The sequence below is a fragment of the Anoplopoma fimbria genome, chromosome 9 (assembly GCF_027596085.1).
Source record: "Anoplopoma fimbria isolate UVic2021 breed Golden Eagle Sablefish chromosome 9, Afim_UVic_2022, whole genome shotgun sequence".
NCBI classification, from domain to species: domain Eukaryota; kingdom Metazoa; phylum Chordata; class Actinopteri; order Perciformes; family Anoplopomatidae; genus Anoplopoma; species Anoplopoma fimbria.
In genome coordinates this window covers 30,533,919-30,548,981 of record NC_072457.1, presented here as the reverse complement: position 1 = coordinate 30,548,981, position 15,063 = coordinate 30,533,919, and the positions used below count along the sequence as shown (strand labels likewise).

The 15,063-nt window shown below is 40.8% G+C and overlaps 2 protein-coding genes across 2 annotated transcripts in view; both read left to right on the top strand.

Annotated features, from left to right (window-relative positions):
* si:dkey-237i9.1 (SEC14-like protein 1) overlaps positions 1-7,088 on the top strand; it is a 30,416-nt gene extending 23,328 nt beyond the window's left edge. The window contains exons 14-16 of the mRNA XM_054604461.1: positions 297-548; positions 670-848; positions 4,130-7,088. Of these exons, the coding sequence (XP_054460436.1) occupies positions 297-548; positions 670-848; positions 4,130-4,235 (537 nt within the window). The 3' untranslated portion in view covers positions 4,236-7,088. The remainder of the gene's footprint in view (positions 1-296; positions 549-669; positions 849-4,129) is intronic.
* Positions 7,089-9,424: 2,336 nt separating this feature from the next.
* The window catches only part of LOC129096239 (endonuclease V-like), a 54,385-nt gene continuing 48,746 nt past the window's right edge, over positions 9,425-15,063 (top strand). The window contains exons 1-3 of the mRNA XM_054604960.1: positions 9,425-9,562; positions 11,008-11,179; positions 14,082-14,216. Coding sequence (XP_054460935.1) covers positions 9,519-9,562; positions 11,008-11,179; positions 14,082-14,216 — 351 coding nt within the window. The 5' untranslated portion in view covers positions 9,425-9,518. The remainder of the gene's footprint in view (positions 9,563-11,007; positions 11,180-14,081; positions 14,217-15,063) is intronic.

Here is a 15,063-nt window from a genome sequence, read left to right as displayed (position 1 = left end):
ATAATGAATACAAGAGTTTCAACTAGTATTCCACTGTTATGAATGCCTACAATAAAGAACGCAAGGTCCACAGCCGTAATGCTCTGGCTTTATTCCTGTAACCAAGAAAGGATGTATGCAAATAAAATGATAAAATAAGAGCTTAAGAGAGAAGGGATATCTTTCACTTTACGTTAGTTTAGTTCTTGTGCTTCTCCCCTGAAACTCTCTCTCTCTCGCTCTCTCTCTATTTCTATTTCTGTTTCTATTTCTGACCAAACTTACCATGTCTTGTCTTCCCTCTCTCCCCCAACCAGCTTCTGATAGAGATCATTGATGCCTCCTCCGTCATCACCTGGGACTTTGACATGTGCAAAGGCGACGTGGTTTTCAACATCTACCACTCAAAGCGGGCCCCCCAGCCTCCACGTAAAGACCCCCTGGCAGCCCATGGCATCACCTCTCCGATAGGCAACAATGTCCAGCTTATCGACAAGTCGTGGACGATGGGGCAAGACTACAGTATGGTGGAGTCCTCGCTCACTTGCAAGGAGGGAGAGAGTGTGCAGGTGAGGTTCCAGGATTGTGAACTTGTGCATATTAGTGCCAACATTTTGATTTGTAATTGTATTTTATGGTTTGTATTTGCTTGTTAGTCATTGACATGGTCTGTGCCATTAATCTCCTCAGGGCTCACATATTACGCGTTGGCCAGGTTTCTACATCCTCCAGTGGAAGTTCCACAACATGCCGGCCTGCTCGGCCACCAACCTGCCCCGAGTGGACGACGTGTTGGCCACCCTGCAGGTCTCCTCGCACAAGTGCAAAGTCATGTACTACACTGAGGTGTTGGGCTCTGAGGACTTCAGGTTAGTCTCTCTCTCTGTGTGTGTGTGTGTGTGTGTGTGTGTGTGTGTGTGTGTGTGTGTGTGTGTGTGTGTGTGTGTGTGTGTGTGTGTGTGTGTGTGTGTGTGTGTGTGTGTGTGTGTGTGTGTGTGTGTGTGTGTGTGAAAGACAAATAAATGCGTTCATATCCATGCTATATATGTTAAATGTATGTGTCCATATTTTTGCTGTTTTTAAGGTGTTTTTCCATGATGTTGTTATAGTTTTACTTTCAAACCTTATAATAATAATACTTTCATTTTATATAGCGCTTTTCTAGGTACTCAAAGACGCTTCACATAGGGCGAAAACAAACAAAACAAAAAAGAACACAAAGGAGCAAACAAAACAAACAAACAGAACATTTTACTGGAGAAGCTGTGTGGAAGGAGTCATGTAGTGGAGGGTAGGGAGGGAAAGGGAGCAGGGTTAGCAGGTGAAGGCGAGTTTGAAGAGGTGGGTTTTGAGGGCTTGTTTGAATGATGATAGGGTGGGAGCCTGACGGATGTGGATGGGGAGGGCGTTCCAGAGGGAGGGTGCAGCAACTGAGAAGGCCCTGTCACCCCAGGTCCGGCGGACCTGAGGCAACGGGTGGGGGCGTGGAGGGGGAGGAGGTCTGAAAGGTAGGGAGGGGCCAGGTTGTTTAGGGCTTTGTAGGTGGTGAGTAATATTTTAAAGTCTATCCTGTATTTGACTGGGAGCCAGTGGAGGTTGCGTAGGACCGGGGTGATGTGTTCGTAGCGGCGGGTGGAGGTGAGCAGTCGAGCGGCAGAGTTCTGAACATATTGGAGTTTATTGAGGGTTTTGTTGGGAGAGCCAGAGAGGATGCTGCTGCAGTAGTCGAGTCTGGAGGTTATGAGGGCATGGATGAGAATTTCGGTGGTGGCAGAGGACAGGGAGGGCCGGAGGCGTGCAATGTTCCTGAGGTGAAAGAAGGCCGTTTTGGTGATGTGGTTGGCGTGGGGTAGGAAAGAGAGGGTGGGGTCGAGGATGATTCCAAGGTTGCGGACCTGGGTGGAGGGGGTGACGATGGAGCCATGTTGAGAGAGAAGGTCTGGGCTGAGCTGTGAGGGAGTTAGGGCCGATGATGAGTATTTCAGATTTATTGCAGTTGAGTTGGAGCCAGATTGGATGATGGAGGAGTAGTGAGAGGAGCAATCTTTATATTGTTGTTGGTGGAGTTTGAGGGCATCAAGGTGAACAGTGAGTCCAGTTTTGTTGGCAAGACGTTCTGTAGAGGTTCTACAGAACTCCTGGACTGACTACATCCAGCAGTCATAAAGGAAACCTTGTTCCTTTATGACTGCTCATTCTTCACTCCTTCCTTCCTTTAAGTTTTCCCCCCTTTACAACCGTCCACATAGTGCCGCGTATGACATTTTATATTTTAATGAATAAAATCTGTAATGTTGCTATAATGACCCTTTTAAAGAACCTTAAGGGCATCATGAGTTTTCTAGTCACAGAGTTTTAAAATGCTTCCCCCTCTCAGAGTCTCCTTTAATCCAGCCTTTTCTGTCCAATCCGCTCCTGATCTATTGCTCACAACCCTGCCTTCCTGCTGCTCTGTCTTCTTCCTGTGAAGAACGGCTTGCTGGGATGTGCAGAGTTTGTAAGTGGCTCAGTGTTTGCCCCTTATCTAGTTCATTGTCATTGCTGCTAATTTGAACGCCCCCCCTCCTTACATGACAGTCACGCTTCTGATGCAGCAAAGAGATGCTCCTTTGCATCTGTTCCTGCTTATGGCCTTTGTTAGCATTAGCTAACAGGATGTTTCTGCTTTCTTCACACTGAAGAAATAATCCTTGCACTAAGATCACTTGCTGGCTTCAGTCACTCTGCCTGCATGTCTAACAATATCAGGAATCCTAGGCCGGCTTAAGTTCAGCACACTACTTCTCGACTGCTGTTTATCCAAATGTGCACATACGCACGACACACTTACCATGTGCACTTGTGTACCTACTTACAGAGTAATTTCCTGGCACTTGTTTTCATCCTTCATCCATTTTTACTACCAACTGACTGAGTCTCACTTTGCTTTCAGTGTACCTGCTGTTTCATCTTTTCTTTTGCTTCTGAATCAAACTAAAGATCACCGTCTAGCTCGTTTTAGTGTCTTTTAACAGGATGGTTTGCTAATGGTTGACACATCCGGTTGATACAGATAATTGTAAACATCTGAAACACCAACCTGAACTAAGCATGGGAAATTTTGTCAACCCATTTGTCTGTAATGCACCTGCACAACAACCTACAAACATATGCCAAGCACTCTTAATGCAATAGGACAGTTTATCCATTTATTAATTTTTTGCTTGCAATGTCTACTTGTGACACTCACTACTGGATATTGCATTAGTGTGGACAGTTTCACAGTATTTTCTTATTTTTTTAAATGACTAAAGAATGTGAGAAAAGTCACAAGTAAGATAAGAGTATCATTTAACAGCAATATATTTTTCCGTCTTATCCTTTTTAATCATATAGTGACCCTTTGATGGGCCCTGACACCCAGGTTGTAACCACTGATATGTTATGGCTAATAAGAACAAAGCATTACACAAGTTAAGTGCAATGCTTAACTAAACACAAGTTTAAGCTTAACTCCTACTGAGAGAAATGTTTGTGTCAAAGATGCTCAGTATATGATGGTAAAATAAGATAATATATAGCAGCAGAAAAACCAGAATGTTAGTATTTTCAAAGGGAGCCGGTCAGCATGTTTCTACAGTAGCCCAGAACGGACAAACCAAAAACTGGCTCTAGACAGGGCCATTTGGTCCTTTAAACAACTTAAATGCAAAATGAGGACAGTTACCGTGACAAATTGTGATACTTGACCTTCTAAAGTAATACGATTTATATTTGCATGTCCTTTTAATGCTTGATGCAAAACTTCCTATTGCATTTCCATGTGTTGTCATGCATCATCTAGGTATGTATGATACATCACAGACATTGGCCATAAAGAAATGAACATGTTACGAATGAACACGGTACATTGACTCTTTGATTCCAAACACCAATAAGCTGATATTTTACATTTATAATTACACATCAAGCAAAATACTTGACTGAAACAGTCAAATAATTTGGCATTTTGAATTCCTCTCACACAACCTTTCTTCCTGATACTGTTGCTTGTTGCAGCCGAGGGCAGAGCCTCAGTGTCATGAGGCTCTGCTTGGCAGCATGGCTCTGCATCTTGAGCAAGAGTTGTGTAGTTTTGTGACCGCTCACATGTTCTGTCTCTCACCTCCAGGGGTTCGATGACCAGCCTGGAGTCGAGCCACAGCGGCTTCTCTCAGCTCAGTGCCGCCACCACCTCCTCCAGCCAATCGCAGTCCAGCTCGATGATCTCCAGGTAGAAACTGGAAGCTGAGGACTTCAATGCCCACCATCCCCCCCCCACACTCCACTGCCCTTACTATCAACAGTGAAGCCAACTCTCCTCCTGCCCTTCCTCGTCATCTTTGGACTCTGTTCCATATTGCACAGCAAGTCTCTTTTGAACTGAAGCATGCTTGCACAAACAGAAGACAAAGAATTTAAAAAATCTGAGGCAAAAAGAAAAAACTAAACAGACTGTGTACAATTTAAAGGGCTGATTTTTTTGCACAAAGGTGATATATTTTTTTGTGGCTGGCACCTCAGCTGGTCTGCAGTTTGAATCAGAACATCAGCAGAATGTTTGTGTGTGTGTGGAAAGGTTAAAGGTCGGAAGATGAATTGAGGTGCCTCTGGCACGAGAAGCTCAAAGAAGCAATATTCTCATCCTTGGAGCTACGGGATCAGATGAAAACACTGGAGGCGCTGTTACATATATATGCATTTACATCTACACCCACATATGCAGTGCTGAGACGACGCAAACCTCATTCATGTGCGCTCTCTGATAAACTGGATGTGCTGTTACATACAAATCCACACACAGACACACACACACATGGATGTTTGATGACATGCAAAAAAATTTACAGTGTTTGCCATATTACCAGAGGGGTTTCTTGATTCTGGTAAATTGTTTATAGGTCAAGTGTGGGTGGGCGGAGTAAGCTCTGATCAGGACCTGTGTCAAAGATCACCTGCAATGTTTTTTAAGCCATAGAGCTACGGAGTGGGTGGAGCTTACTGAATCACAACAATGCAGATGGTGTCCGCAAAGTTGCCAGTTGACGGGAAAATAACACTCAGATATTTTCCTGTGGCCAGACGGGCTTTCTGTCAAACCCCACCCTTCCGTCTCACGAGGGCTTTATCGCACCTTGAAAAGCGTTTGAATATTTGACCTGGGTCCGACTCTTAGCTATACGTCAATCCGCTAGAAGCAATAACATGAGTTTGACTTTCTACTGTGTGAAATATTTCTATTTATCATTAACTTGTATGTGGACGATCATGGGTGCTGATTGCAGATGAGCTTTTTTTGGTTTTTGTAAATTGTGGCCAGGCGGACAGACGAGCAAACTGAGCCAGTAAACAACAAAGTTCTTTGGCGCCAAACATTCACTTCTGGTCTCCGATACCATTCTGTCAGGAGAGAAGCAAAAATAACTCGCCAGCTTTTCTCCTGGATACTTTTTTATTTTCCTTGAAATGACCACGGATGGTTTGATTTCTGCACGATTGAGGAACTTGGGTCAAAAACAAGTGGTAAAGGAGATGCCTTGTTACTGATTTGTGAATGTGCTACTGATTGGCTAGCGCTCGTCAACCAATGAAAATGCCTGAATTTGGAGGGTTGTGATGTAACTCGGCAGAACCGCCATCATTCTCTACTTGTGTTTCAGAGTGATGTAGATTTCCGTGTGCATTACGGATGAATGTTACCAAGTGACATACTTTGATGGTGCGCGAGTAGACAACATATTGATACTGTACGTGTACTAGTTGGTTTGAGTTTGTTGCTGTATTTTGGAGATGAGTTGTTGATGGAGTGAAGCAGTGTGGTGTGTTACTGCATGCTCATGTGGTGATTGGGTTTAAAGATATATTATTTAAAGATTAAAATATAGACATTTAAAAAGAGTTATGTGTCAATAAATACCATTTTAGCCTTTGCAAGCATTGCTTAGAAGCGTACCTGATTTTTTTAAAGGTCACAACTGGAATAAATGAGCGATTGTGAACTGAATGAACATTTCTAAATGCAAAACATCCATGCAGCAGTTTTTAATACGATTTTATTTGGCTGATTTGCATTGATGACTTCACGTAGATCAGACTCCCTGTAGAGGGCAGAAATTATTAACATTTGCCAAGAGTCATTCCTGTTCTGTTGCCATCGTTACCGAGAGCAGCTGACGGCAAAGAAATTAATAAAAAAACAGGCAAACGTAGATAAGACGGAGGCTTTTCTCCTTATAACTGAATCAGACTCCTGAAAATACTGGCTCTGTCTTTTGTTGTTTTTGATACATGAAACTGCTCATTTTTTAACTGTTAATGAAAGGCCAAGGGGTTAACTTGTGGTAACTGTATGTCATTAACTGCAATAACATGAAATGCTTTACTGAGAAAAAGGACCTCCTCAGATTGTGGCGATAATTTAAAGTGTGTATGATGGTGTAAAAGAATGAATGTGGGGATTAAAGGTATGCCTATAAAATGTGTGTAAACGCTCCCTCTGCCCCTCACGGCAGGCAAGTTTCTCTACTCGGCCTCTTCTAAGCTTCTGAAGCATGTAATAAAAATCACACAATTTAACTTTTTTCCTTCAGGAGGCTTGACTTCCATTTCTTCAACGGTTCGACTGATGATGAAACAAGCAACGTCAGTTCAACACTAAACTTAACTTCTTTCATACTTCCCTTTGTCTCTCTATGACTCTTTCTCACTTGTACACTTCAGTTTTGCTGTTTTGCTTTCTAACACTTTTCATTGTGTATATCTTAGAAAGCAGAGTGGACCTTTTATTGAAGCCATAGGCATCAAGAGAGCACTCAGATCAGATGTGTTTTGTTTCAATTTACCAGAATACTTCCATGTTATGCTGTCTGACTTTAGCTCTTACAGTATGTTCACTTCTCATCAAGATCTCGTTGACGATTGAGGGCTATAACTGTTTGTCTTTACTGTTCAACACTTTTATTATCTGTCTCTCTGCTTCCTTCTCTGACATTGTTGCATATCTTCTCTTTACCTTGATGTGAGGAATTATGTGTAAAGTACATGTTTGGATTAATGAGAATATGGCGCCTTTACATTTTTTGAAAACATTAAACTTGAATTATGAGAAAATAAGTGCTCTTGCTTCACAATCATTTTCAACTCCATTTTACTACACTTTTTTCTATTTGCCTAAGTAGATATCTCCTAAATTCACCAAAAGCTGACATGAGATAATGCCTAATTTGCATATTTAAACTAATCATTTCTAAAAACTTGTAATATTTATACTTTTTTAATATAAGTAATTAACTAGGTAAGTTTCGTGGTGATTTATTTTTAGTTACAATGTTTACCCATTACACTGGGTGTGTCCCCACTTAATTCATATCGCATACATTATGTCAAGTGTACTTTTTAAATTTTTATATTTTGGAATTTCAACCTCAGCACCTATAAAAGGTCTATAATAAACTGTAGTCAAAATACACTCAGATCCTCAAGGACTTAAATCTCCCACTGCCATTTCAATAATAAATCATGCATTCTTTATATCTAAACATAAATAAAAAATCTGCCTATCATTTAGCATAAAGAGGGCAGTACAATTAATGTTGTCTTTGATCTGTGAAATAGTAAATTCATATTGGTATATAATATAAATAAATAATATTTATGACCTGGAACATGACAATTACATATGATTAACTATGACTGAATTTCCAACTGTACCTGTAGCCAAATTATTATATTAGTTTTATTGTACACATTGTTAAGAGAATAGCTGAAAATTGTGTCTCCCTACATTTTGTAATCTGCACGTCCCTGTTTTCATTTTAAATGACTTGTTAATTAATGAGAATCATAAAAATTGGTTTCATGTTTGCTGCTTCATTGCAATGATCAAAAAAGGTAATCTGTCATCACTGACCTGAATCTTCATATTTCAAATTGCTGTTTTTCAGTCAAATATCTTTTTTCTTAGCTCCTGTCAGTTCTGCTGTGAGCGTTTTACTTGAACCAAGTCGTGCTGTGGACTTTATGAGGTTTAGATCAAAGCATGGAAAAGGATCAAAAGTAACACAGCGATTCTTGACGGTCAAACATCGCAAGATCACACCGTCTTGAAGTAATACTGTCATCTGATTAAAATAATATCTGTGGATCAGAGAAAATGGCCCAGCATCTAACTATTTTTTTAAAAGAATATAGACATAGGAAGTCTTTTGACATGTAGTCTTTTGACATCTATTTTGTAACAGCAGTTAGGCCAGACTCTTATTTTGTTAATACTGGTGGGATTATCTGCTCTTGCAGACAAATGTTTCCCATATTACTGGTGTGGCAGTATAATTCCATATAATTTGGCCAAGAGGTGAAACAAAAACAATGGCAGAGGGCTAAGAACACAGCCCTGGGGTTCACCATGTTTCACAGGAATATTTCAAGATTAGCATTTTTCAGAATTTTTGCCTTTATTTGAGAAAGGTAGGAAATGTCGTGAGGAACAATAAAACCGAGAATATTATGGTTATGTGGTATGCATTGTACAGGGCAACTCCAGCTGAAACAGCTTGCACTTGATAAATTGTTTTAATGAAGGATGAGCTCACATGTGTCTCTGCATTCTCTCTTGGTCGTCTTTTATCCATTTCATTGTCCGATCAGTTCCTGTCTACGTTTCACTCGAAGTCTACTCATCAGTGGACATGTCAATCTCACACCATGCAGACTTCCTATACCAATGTTAACACACAATTTTATCAGCATACCTCTTGACTCATCCTCCCTTTTAAAAATCAAATATTTTGATGTAGAGTTTTCGAATCATCAGTTGGAATTTTGTTTGCAGCCATGTCAAGCGTACCATGCTTTCACTATCTTTGCTGAACTAGGGTACATATCGCTCTCTGTATTTCTGTGATCACAGTGTCTTGTCTCTGTTACTGTCACTGTGATCTTTTAATCAAAAAATCAGTCCACTCATCAGATATCGCATCATTCTATCCTCCTTAAAATTGCAGTGATAACTGGACATGTTGGTATCAGCCCAGTTGTCTTTCAACCTCTGTGCTGATCATTCGTTATTTCTGCCTTACTTGCTGCTGTGAAGCTGTGACAGGCTCATAGAAGCTATTTTAGCTGCCCTGTACTGGCATCATCACAATCAATTTCAGCTCATTTTAGTCCATTAAACAGATAATACAACTGAATTTTAAAAAATAACTTAATTACTTAGTAACTGTTTGGAATTTTTTTTTTTTATTATGTTGCATGAGCTCCATGCAACATAATTAAAAAAATAATTTGGGTCCAAACAAGAAAACATGACGCATGATGTGACATTTTCTGTCGATGTAATTCACTATTCTGACCACTAGGTGGCAGCATAAACGCGGCTCAGCGCACCGTGAACCGGGCCCCGCCCTCGCTGTGACGTACGCGGAAGCCAAACAGCGACACTCACGCTGCTCCTGTCAGTTCATCTTTACTGATTAAAACCTTTCTGTTCCTGACTGTGTCCTCTCCACCGGCTGCTACTGATGTCCGCTGCTCCGGGAGAAGATGTGGTCAAACACTGGGAGAGGTCAGAGTTCTCTCTGTGTGTGTGTGTGTGTGTGTGTGTGTGTGTGTGTGTGTGTGTGTGTGTGAGTGTGTGTGTGTGTGTGTGTGTGTGAGTGTGAGTGTGTGTGAGTGTGTGTGTGTGTGTGTGTGTGTGTGTGTGTGTGAGTGTGAGTGTGAGTGTGTGTGAGTGTGTGTGTGTGTGTGTGTGTGTGTGTGTGTGTGAGTGTGAGTGTGAGTGTGTGTGTGAGTGTGAGTGTGTGTGTGAGTGTGAGTGTGAGTGTGAGTGTGAGTGTGTGTGTGTGTGTGTGAGTGTGAGTGTGAGTGTGAGTGTGAGTGTGTGTGTGTGTGTGTGTGTGTGAGTGTGAGTGTGAGTGTGTGTGTGTGTGTGTGTGTGTGTGTGTGTGTGTGTGTGAGTGTGAGTGTGTGTGTGTGTGTGTGTGTGTGTGTGTGTGTGTGTGTGTGTGTGTGTGTGTGTGTGTGTGTGTGTGGAGCTGTAAAAGTCAAGTGTGCTGATAAAGCCCTGAGGAAAGAGCAGCAGGACATGTCTTGTCACCACATACAGACTCTAGTCCTCAATCCCTGATCTCAGAATAGAGGAGCAGAACACTCAGAACTTCTGTGCAGATGACGTTGTACTAAGTGGGGAATAGGAAAACTAATGAGGATACGCAATGAGAGTAGTCAAAAACACCAAACATTCCCTGGTTCCAGCTTTGCTGCTTTTCTTTGTTTGATATAATTATGAATTATTGGATTGTTTGTTTTTGAAAACAAGACATTTGTTATAATGTCACAACAAGGTCTCTGTCTTCTAGCTAGAAAAAGTAAAGTGTCTAGAGGGCTCAGGAGCTGGAACCATAAATCTCTCCTTCTTGTAGTTGATTGGAAGAGAATTAATCTGGAGACAGCTATTTTAATAATCTATCAATCTCTCAGGTTTTTTAAAGCAGAAATGCCCTTTGAATCTTGTCATGTATAATAGTAAATTTTAAACATTTCAATTTTTTACTGTTGTTTGGATAAAACAAGCTATTTATATAAATTCTAATTAACTTTTTTTACAACTCACTTTATACTGACATTTTCTAGACAAAACGATTCATTGAGAGTTAAAAAAACAAAAACAGCACAACCCCTTCCACCAACCAAACTCTCTTACATTTCCTGAGTATTGAGCAAATAAAATGTACTTTTTACTTATTTCTCTACATTATAGTGTTGTACCAGGTATGTTATTGTGGTGTAGAAAAATAATCATCACAGTATGTACTGTGTATGTACATGTACTGTAAGACATTGAAAACTTCGATTGAGCGTTGTCTGACTTTACTGTAGTGAAATACATGTGGGTCACCATGTTCCTATCTTGTGTTCAGACATTAACATTTGGAGTAGTTTGAGTAGTTGTCCCTGCTCGTGTACTGCTGTAAGTGAACATGTTAGACTCACCATCTGTCCTCTGTGCAGCGAGCAGGCTCGTCTCAGACTGCAGGTGGTGGAGGAGGACACCGAGGACTGGCAGCGGAGTCCAGACTTCCTGGGCCTGGAGAGAGTCGGAGGAGTGGACCTGTCTTTTATCAAAGGGGATGATGTCAACGCCTGCGCCCAACTGGTGGTGCTCAGCTACCCCGACCTGGAGGTGAGACGTTCCCTTACTGTACCAAGTCTTTTCAGATGGACTGAGGAATCTAAGAGCTTTGTCGACCTCTAGTGGTGACAGCTGGGAATAGAACGCATTTGCTAAGTCTGGTTGCACAGAGCCCAAACACTTCCATTACAGAGACTGTGTTAGTCAGAAAAAGTAACATTTTCACAAGAAAGTTATATTTAAAATATGCCATTATGTCATGATGTAAAACTATCAGAATATTTTATTTGACCTTAAAAGTAGCCTTGCTAACTTTATTTTTGGAATGCAACGCTTCATCACTTATCACGTATCTTGTCTCCTAAAAGCCGACTGCACGATGAAGACTGTGAACAAACTTCAGCAAATGGCTCATACTGTTCTCCCTCCATGACTGTCTGGGATGGAGCTGATGTGATTTCAATTTATTTTACCATCACCTTGAATCGTTTCTCTTATTACTTTTTGACTACAACCCTGTGATTGGGAACTTTCTTATACTAAAACAGATCCTGTTTAGGATTCAACCTGCCAAGTAATCCTGCTTATAATTTTAGTTTTTCTGCATGTAACTGTGATGTCTTTTAAGGCTGAAAATGTCCTTATTTGCTGAACTGGCTTGGCCAGATGTACCTTACATTACATATAGTGCTGTATATTAATTTATAGATACTGACATGCATGTAGCCATGACATTTAATTAAACTGGAAGGTCACTGGAAGGTGAGTTTCTTGACCTTCAAAACAGAAGGTTACTTTTTTTGAGAGATGCAGTAGCTAACTATACTACATATAAAACCAAGGTCTTAGGTCCGTACTTATTTATACTTACGGGGTGACAACTTGGCTATCTCCATGACAACTGAGTCTACTTCACCATCTAAAGTTGTCTTTGTGTTGTATGGTCCTGGGCAGGTAGCTTTCAGGGGGTTTACTTTTTAAACAACTGCCTTCTGGCTGATGAGAGCAGTGAGACCAAAACAGTAAAGTTTGCAACGCTGCAAAACCCAAACAATGAGCTTAAAGACGCTAAAAATCTCCATGGAGCTGAGGGGCACTGCAGAGATTTGTGTTATTTCTCTGAAGGCTCATCACTTTGATTGACATCTTTCATATTGCTGGATTTCATTTCATCTATTGTTGATCTAAAAATATTGATCGTAGTAGTTTAAAGTTTAACAGTGTTGGAGAGGTGCTGACCGCTGTGAAAACACAAGCGTAAATATAAATAGTTGCAAACTCGTAGCCACGATGCAAAAAATGTTGCTAAATTATTAAATAAGTTTACCAGGGTTCCCACGCATCCTGGAAAACAGTAAGAGCACATGGGAAATGAGAGGATGAGTCAAATGTATCCTATTCAACCTATATTTACATTATTCTAAGTCATTTTCTCTGTGTTTCGTTTCGTTGTGTTCATTGTTCCAGAAGGAATGTGGTTGTATAACTATGCTATAGAAATGCCAAATGCATTCTATCATACATGGACTATACATTATCATGATAGAACTATGAACTACCTGTGAAAAGTGTTTATTTCTTAATACAAACATCTCTTAATACAAACATCAGGCCTTTGAATGTTATTGTTTATTTTTGTAACACAGCCTTCTCATCACTTTACAGGCGCCTCCTCTCATGGATTTGATGAATTTTAATTTTCTTAACCAAATACGTTTGTGGATTTCTAATCTCATCCAAATAAATGTTCTACCTAAGCACTTAAGGCAGACTTGCCAAGCATAAAAAGCAATATTAATTCATGAGAGCCGAGGTTTAGAATACAGCTCAAGGTCGAGTCTTGTTACAAGAGCTGTCGTTGGAATGACCTTGGCAGTTCTAATTTTCATTTTCATTTCATTATACTCTTTTCTAACAGCCTTTCACAAGCGTTCCTCATCCCTGGCATTTATCTGTGCATTAACATGGGCTGCTGGCCTCCTCTCATTATATAACCCTTTATAATTCATTTCTCATTGTACGTTGTTGATACATCGAACCCAACGAGGCTAATGAAATGTTCAGATATGCTGCCCAGTACTTAGGGTATGTTCCCTGCTTGCTTTCAATCTACTCCAACACTGTCACCTGAGACCATTTGTGACACAAAGTAATACTGTTAACAGGACACAAAGCGTGTCAAAGTGAAAAAGGCACTTTTATTGTACAGTGTGCATTTAAATAAACTAGTCTGAAACAACAATTAAAAAACAACAACTGTAAATGTGAATTCATATCCTTTTGGCATGAACAACCCCAGTTGTTGAGATTCTTGTCAATAAACCTTTCCCATTTAACAAGCTGGTGAATTATCACCGCTATGTAGCAGAGGTGGGTGAAGGTCGCTGTCAAAAAACACGATATTGAAGTATCCTGCATGGTAGGTGACATTTCTGATAGTCTGTTCTGAAAACGTCCTTGTGTCCTTGTGTGTTTTTCTCAGATCAGAGCACTGGACATGAGATATACAGCGTGGATATGTTTGCTGTAACATCTTTTCAGAAAATGTAATTTGAAAGCTCTATAACCTTAATTTATAACGGTGCCCACTTCTGAACACAGCAGGCTACTTAAATAGAATAACTTGTCTGATGTTCAGAACCTGTTCACGGCCTTAAATCCACAAGAAGTAACAGATGTTTCATTTGGTGCCAGGTGGGGGATGTTAGTGATGATCTTACACAGCTTGTGTGTGCATCTGTGGACTCACCCTTAAATACACACTGGGGTGGATGCATTTGTCCAAAGCATGCAGGACTATGACCCTGACACTGTGAATGTCTGAGCTCCATTCATGACCACAGATGCATCCAAACCCAATGCTGTCACTGTTATTATGGTCAGAGAGCAAGCATGTTGGGTGTTGCTGTACTGAGATATTAATCCTTGTTTCTGTCCCCTCATCTTTTTCCAGGTGCTTTATGAAGACAGTCAGATGGTGACCCTGACGGCCCCCTACATAGCGGGCTTCCTGGCCTTCAGAGAAACCCCCTTCCTTCTGGAAGCTCTGCAGCGGCTGGAGAAGAGCCAGCCCCAACTTCTGCCTCAGGTCAGCTTCTGCACAAACACACTTATGTGGGTTAGTTTGGATCTTTTGAGGTAGGGTTGTATGAGGTACTTATACATAGTCAGTTTATTACCTGCAGTAGATGGCGGTCAGCACGCCCTCAGTTTGGTGAAACAGACGGAAGTACCAGCACAGAAGCAAAGTAAAGTACTGCTATGGACGGGTGCAGCAGTCGTCTTTCCCCTTGTTATAACTGTGGTTAGGACATTTTGCTTCAAAAGAGGCACTTTGTATATTTGTAAAAACATTTTGAGGTTAGGTTTGTGAGACTTTATTTGTGTCTTCTATCTCACACTTGTGTGTTGAAGAATATGTGAAATTTTCCACTTACTGAAAAACATAGATATTCAAAGTTGATCCCAGGGAGTCGAGTTCTGCTGCACGCCAAGCCCTTTCTTCATCTCTGATCCTTTGATTCTTAAGTTTTGCTTTCATTAAACCAGCCTCTGGAATTCTGCTGCCACGCTGGCTCGTTACACATGTGATTTGGTTTAAAATTTGTCTTGTTCAAAAATTTGAGAAGGATGCTTACAAGCTTTCTTTCTGAGAGTGTGATGATAATATCAATAGCATACTCATGTCTTTGAGCAGAGAGCTGGAGTGAGGAAATGATTATCCTAGCTTAGCATTAAATCTGGCGCCAAGGGGATCTAGCCTAACTCTGTCTGATGTTCAAACATATTCATAAGAAAACCTCTAAAGCACTAATTAATGCTTTATACGTCAGAAACAGAAACATAAAAATGTGTGCTTACCGACTGTATCTGACAACCTGCGTTATGGTCGGAGAAGCCACAGTTACAAAAACGCCCCCAAAGAATTACTGATA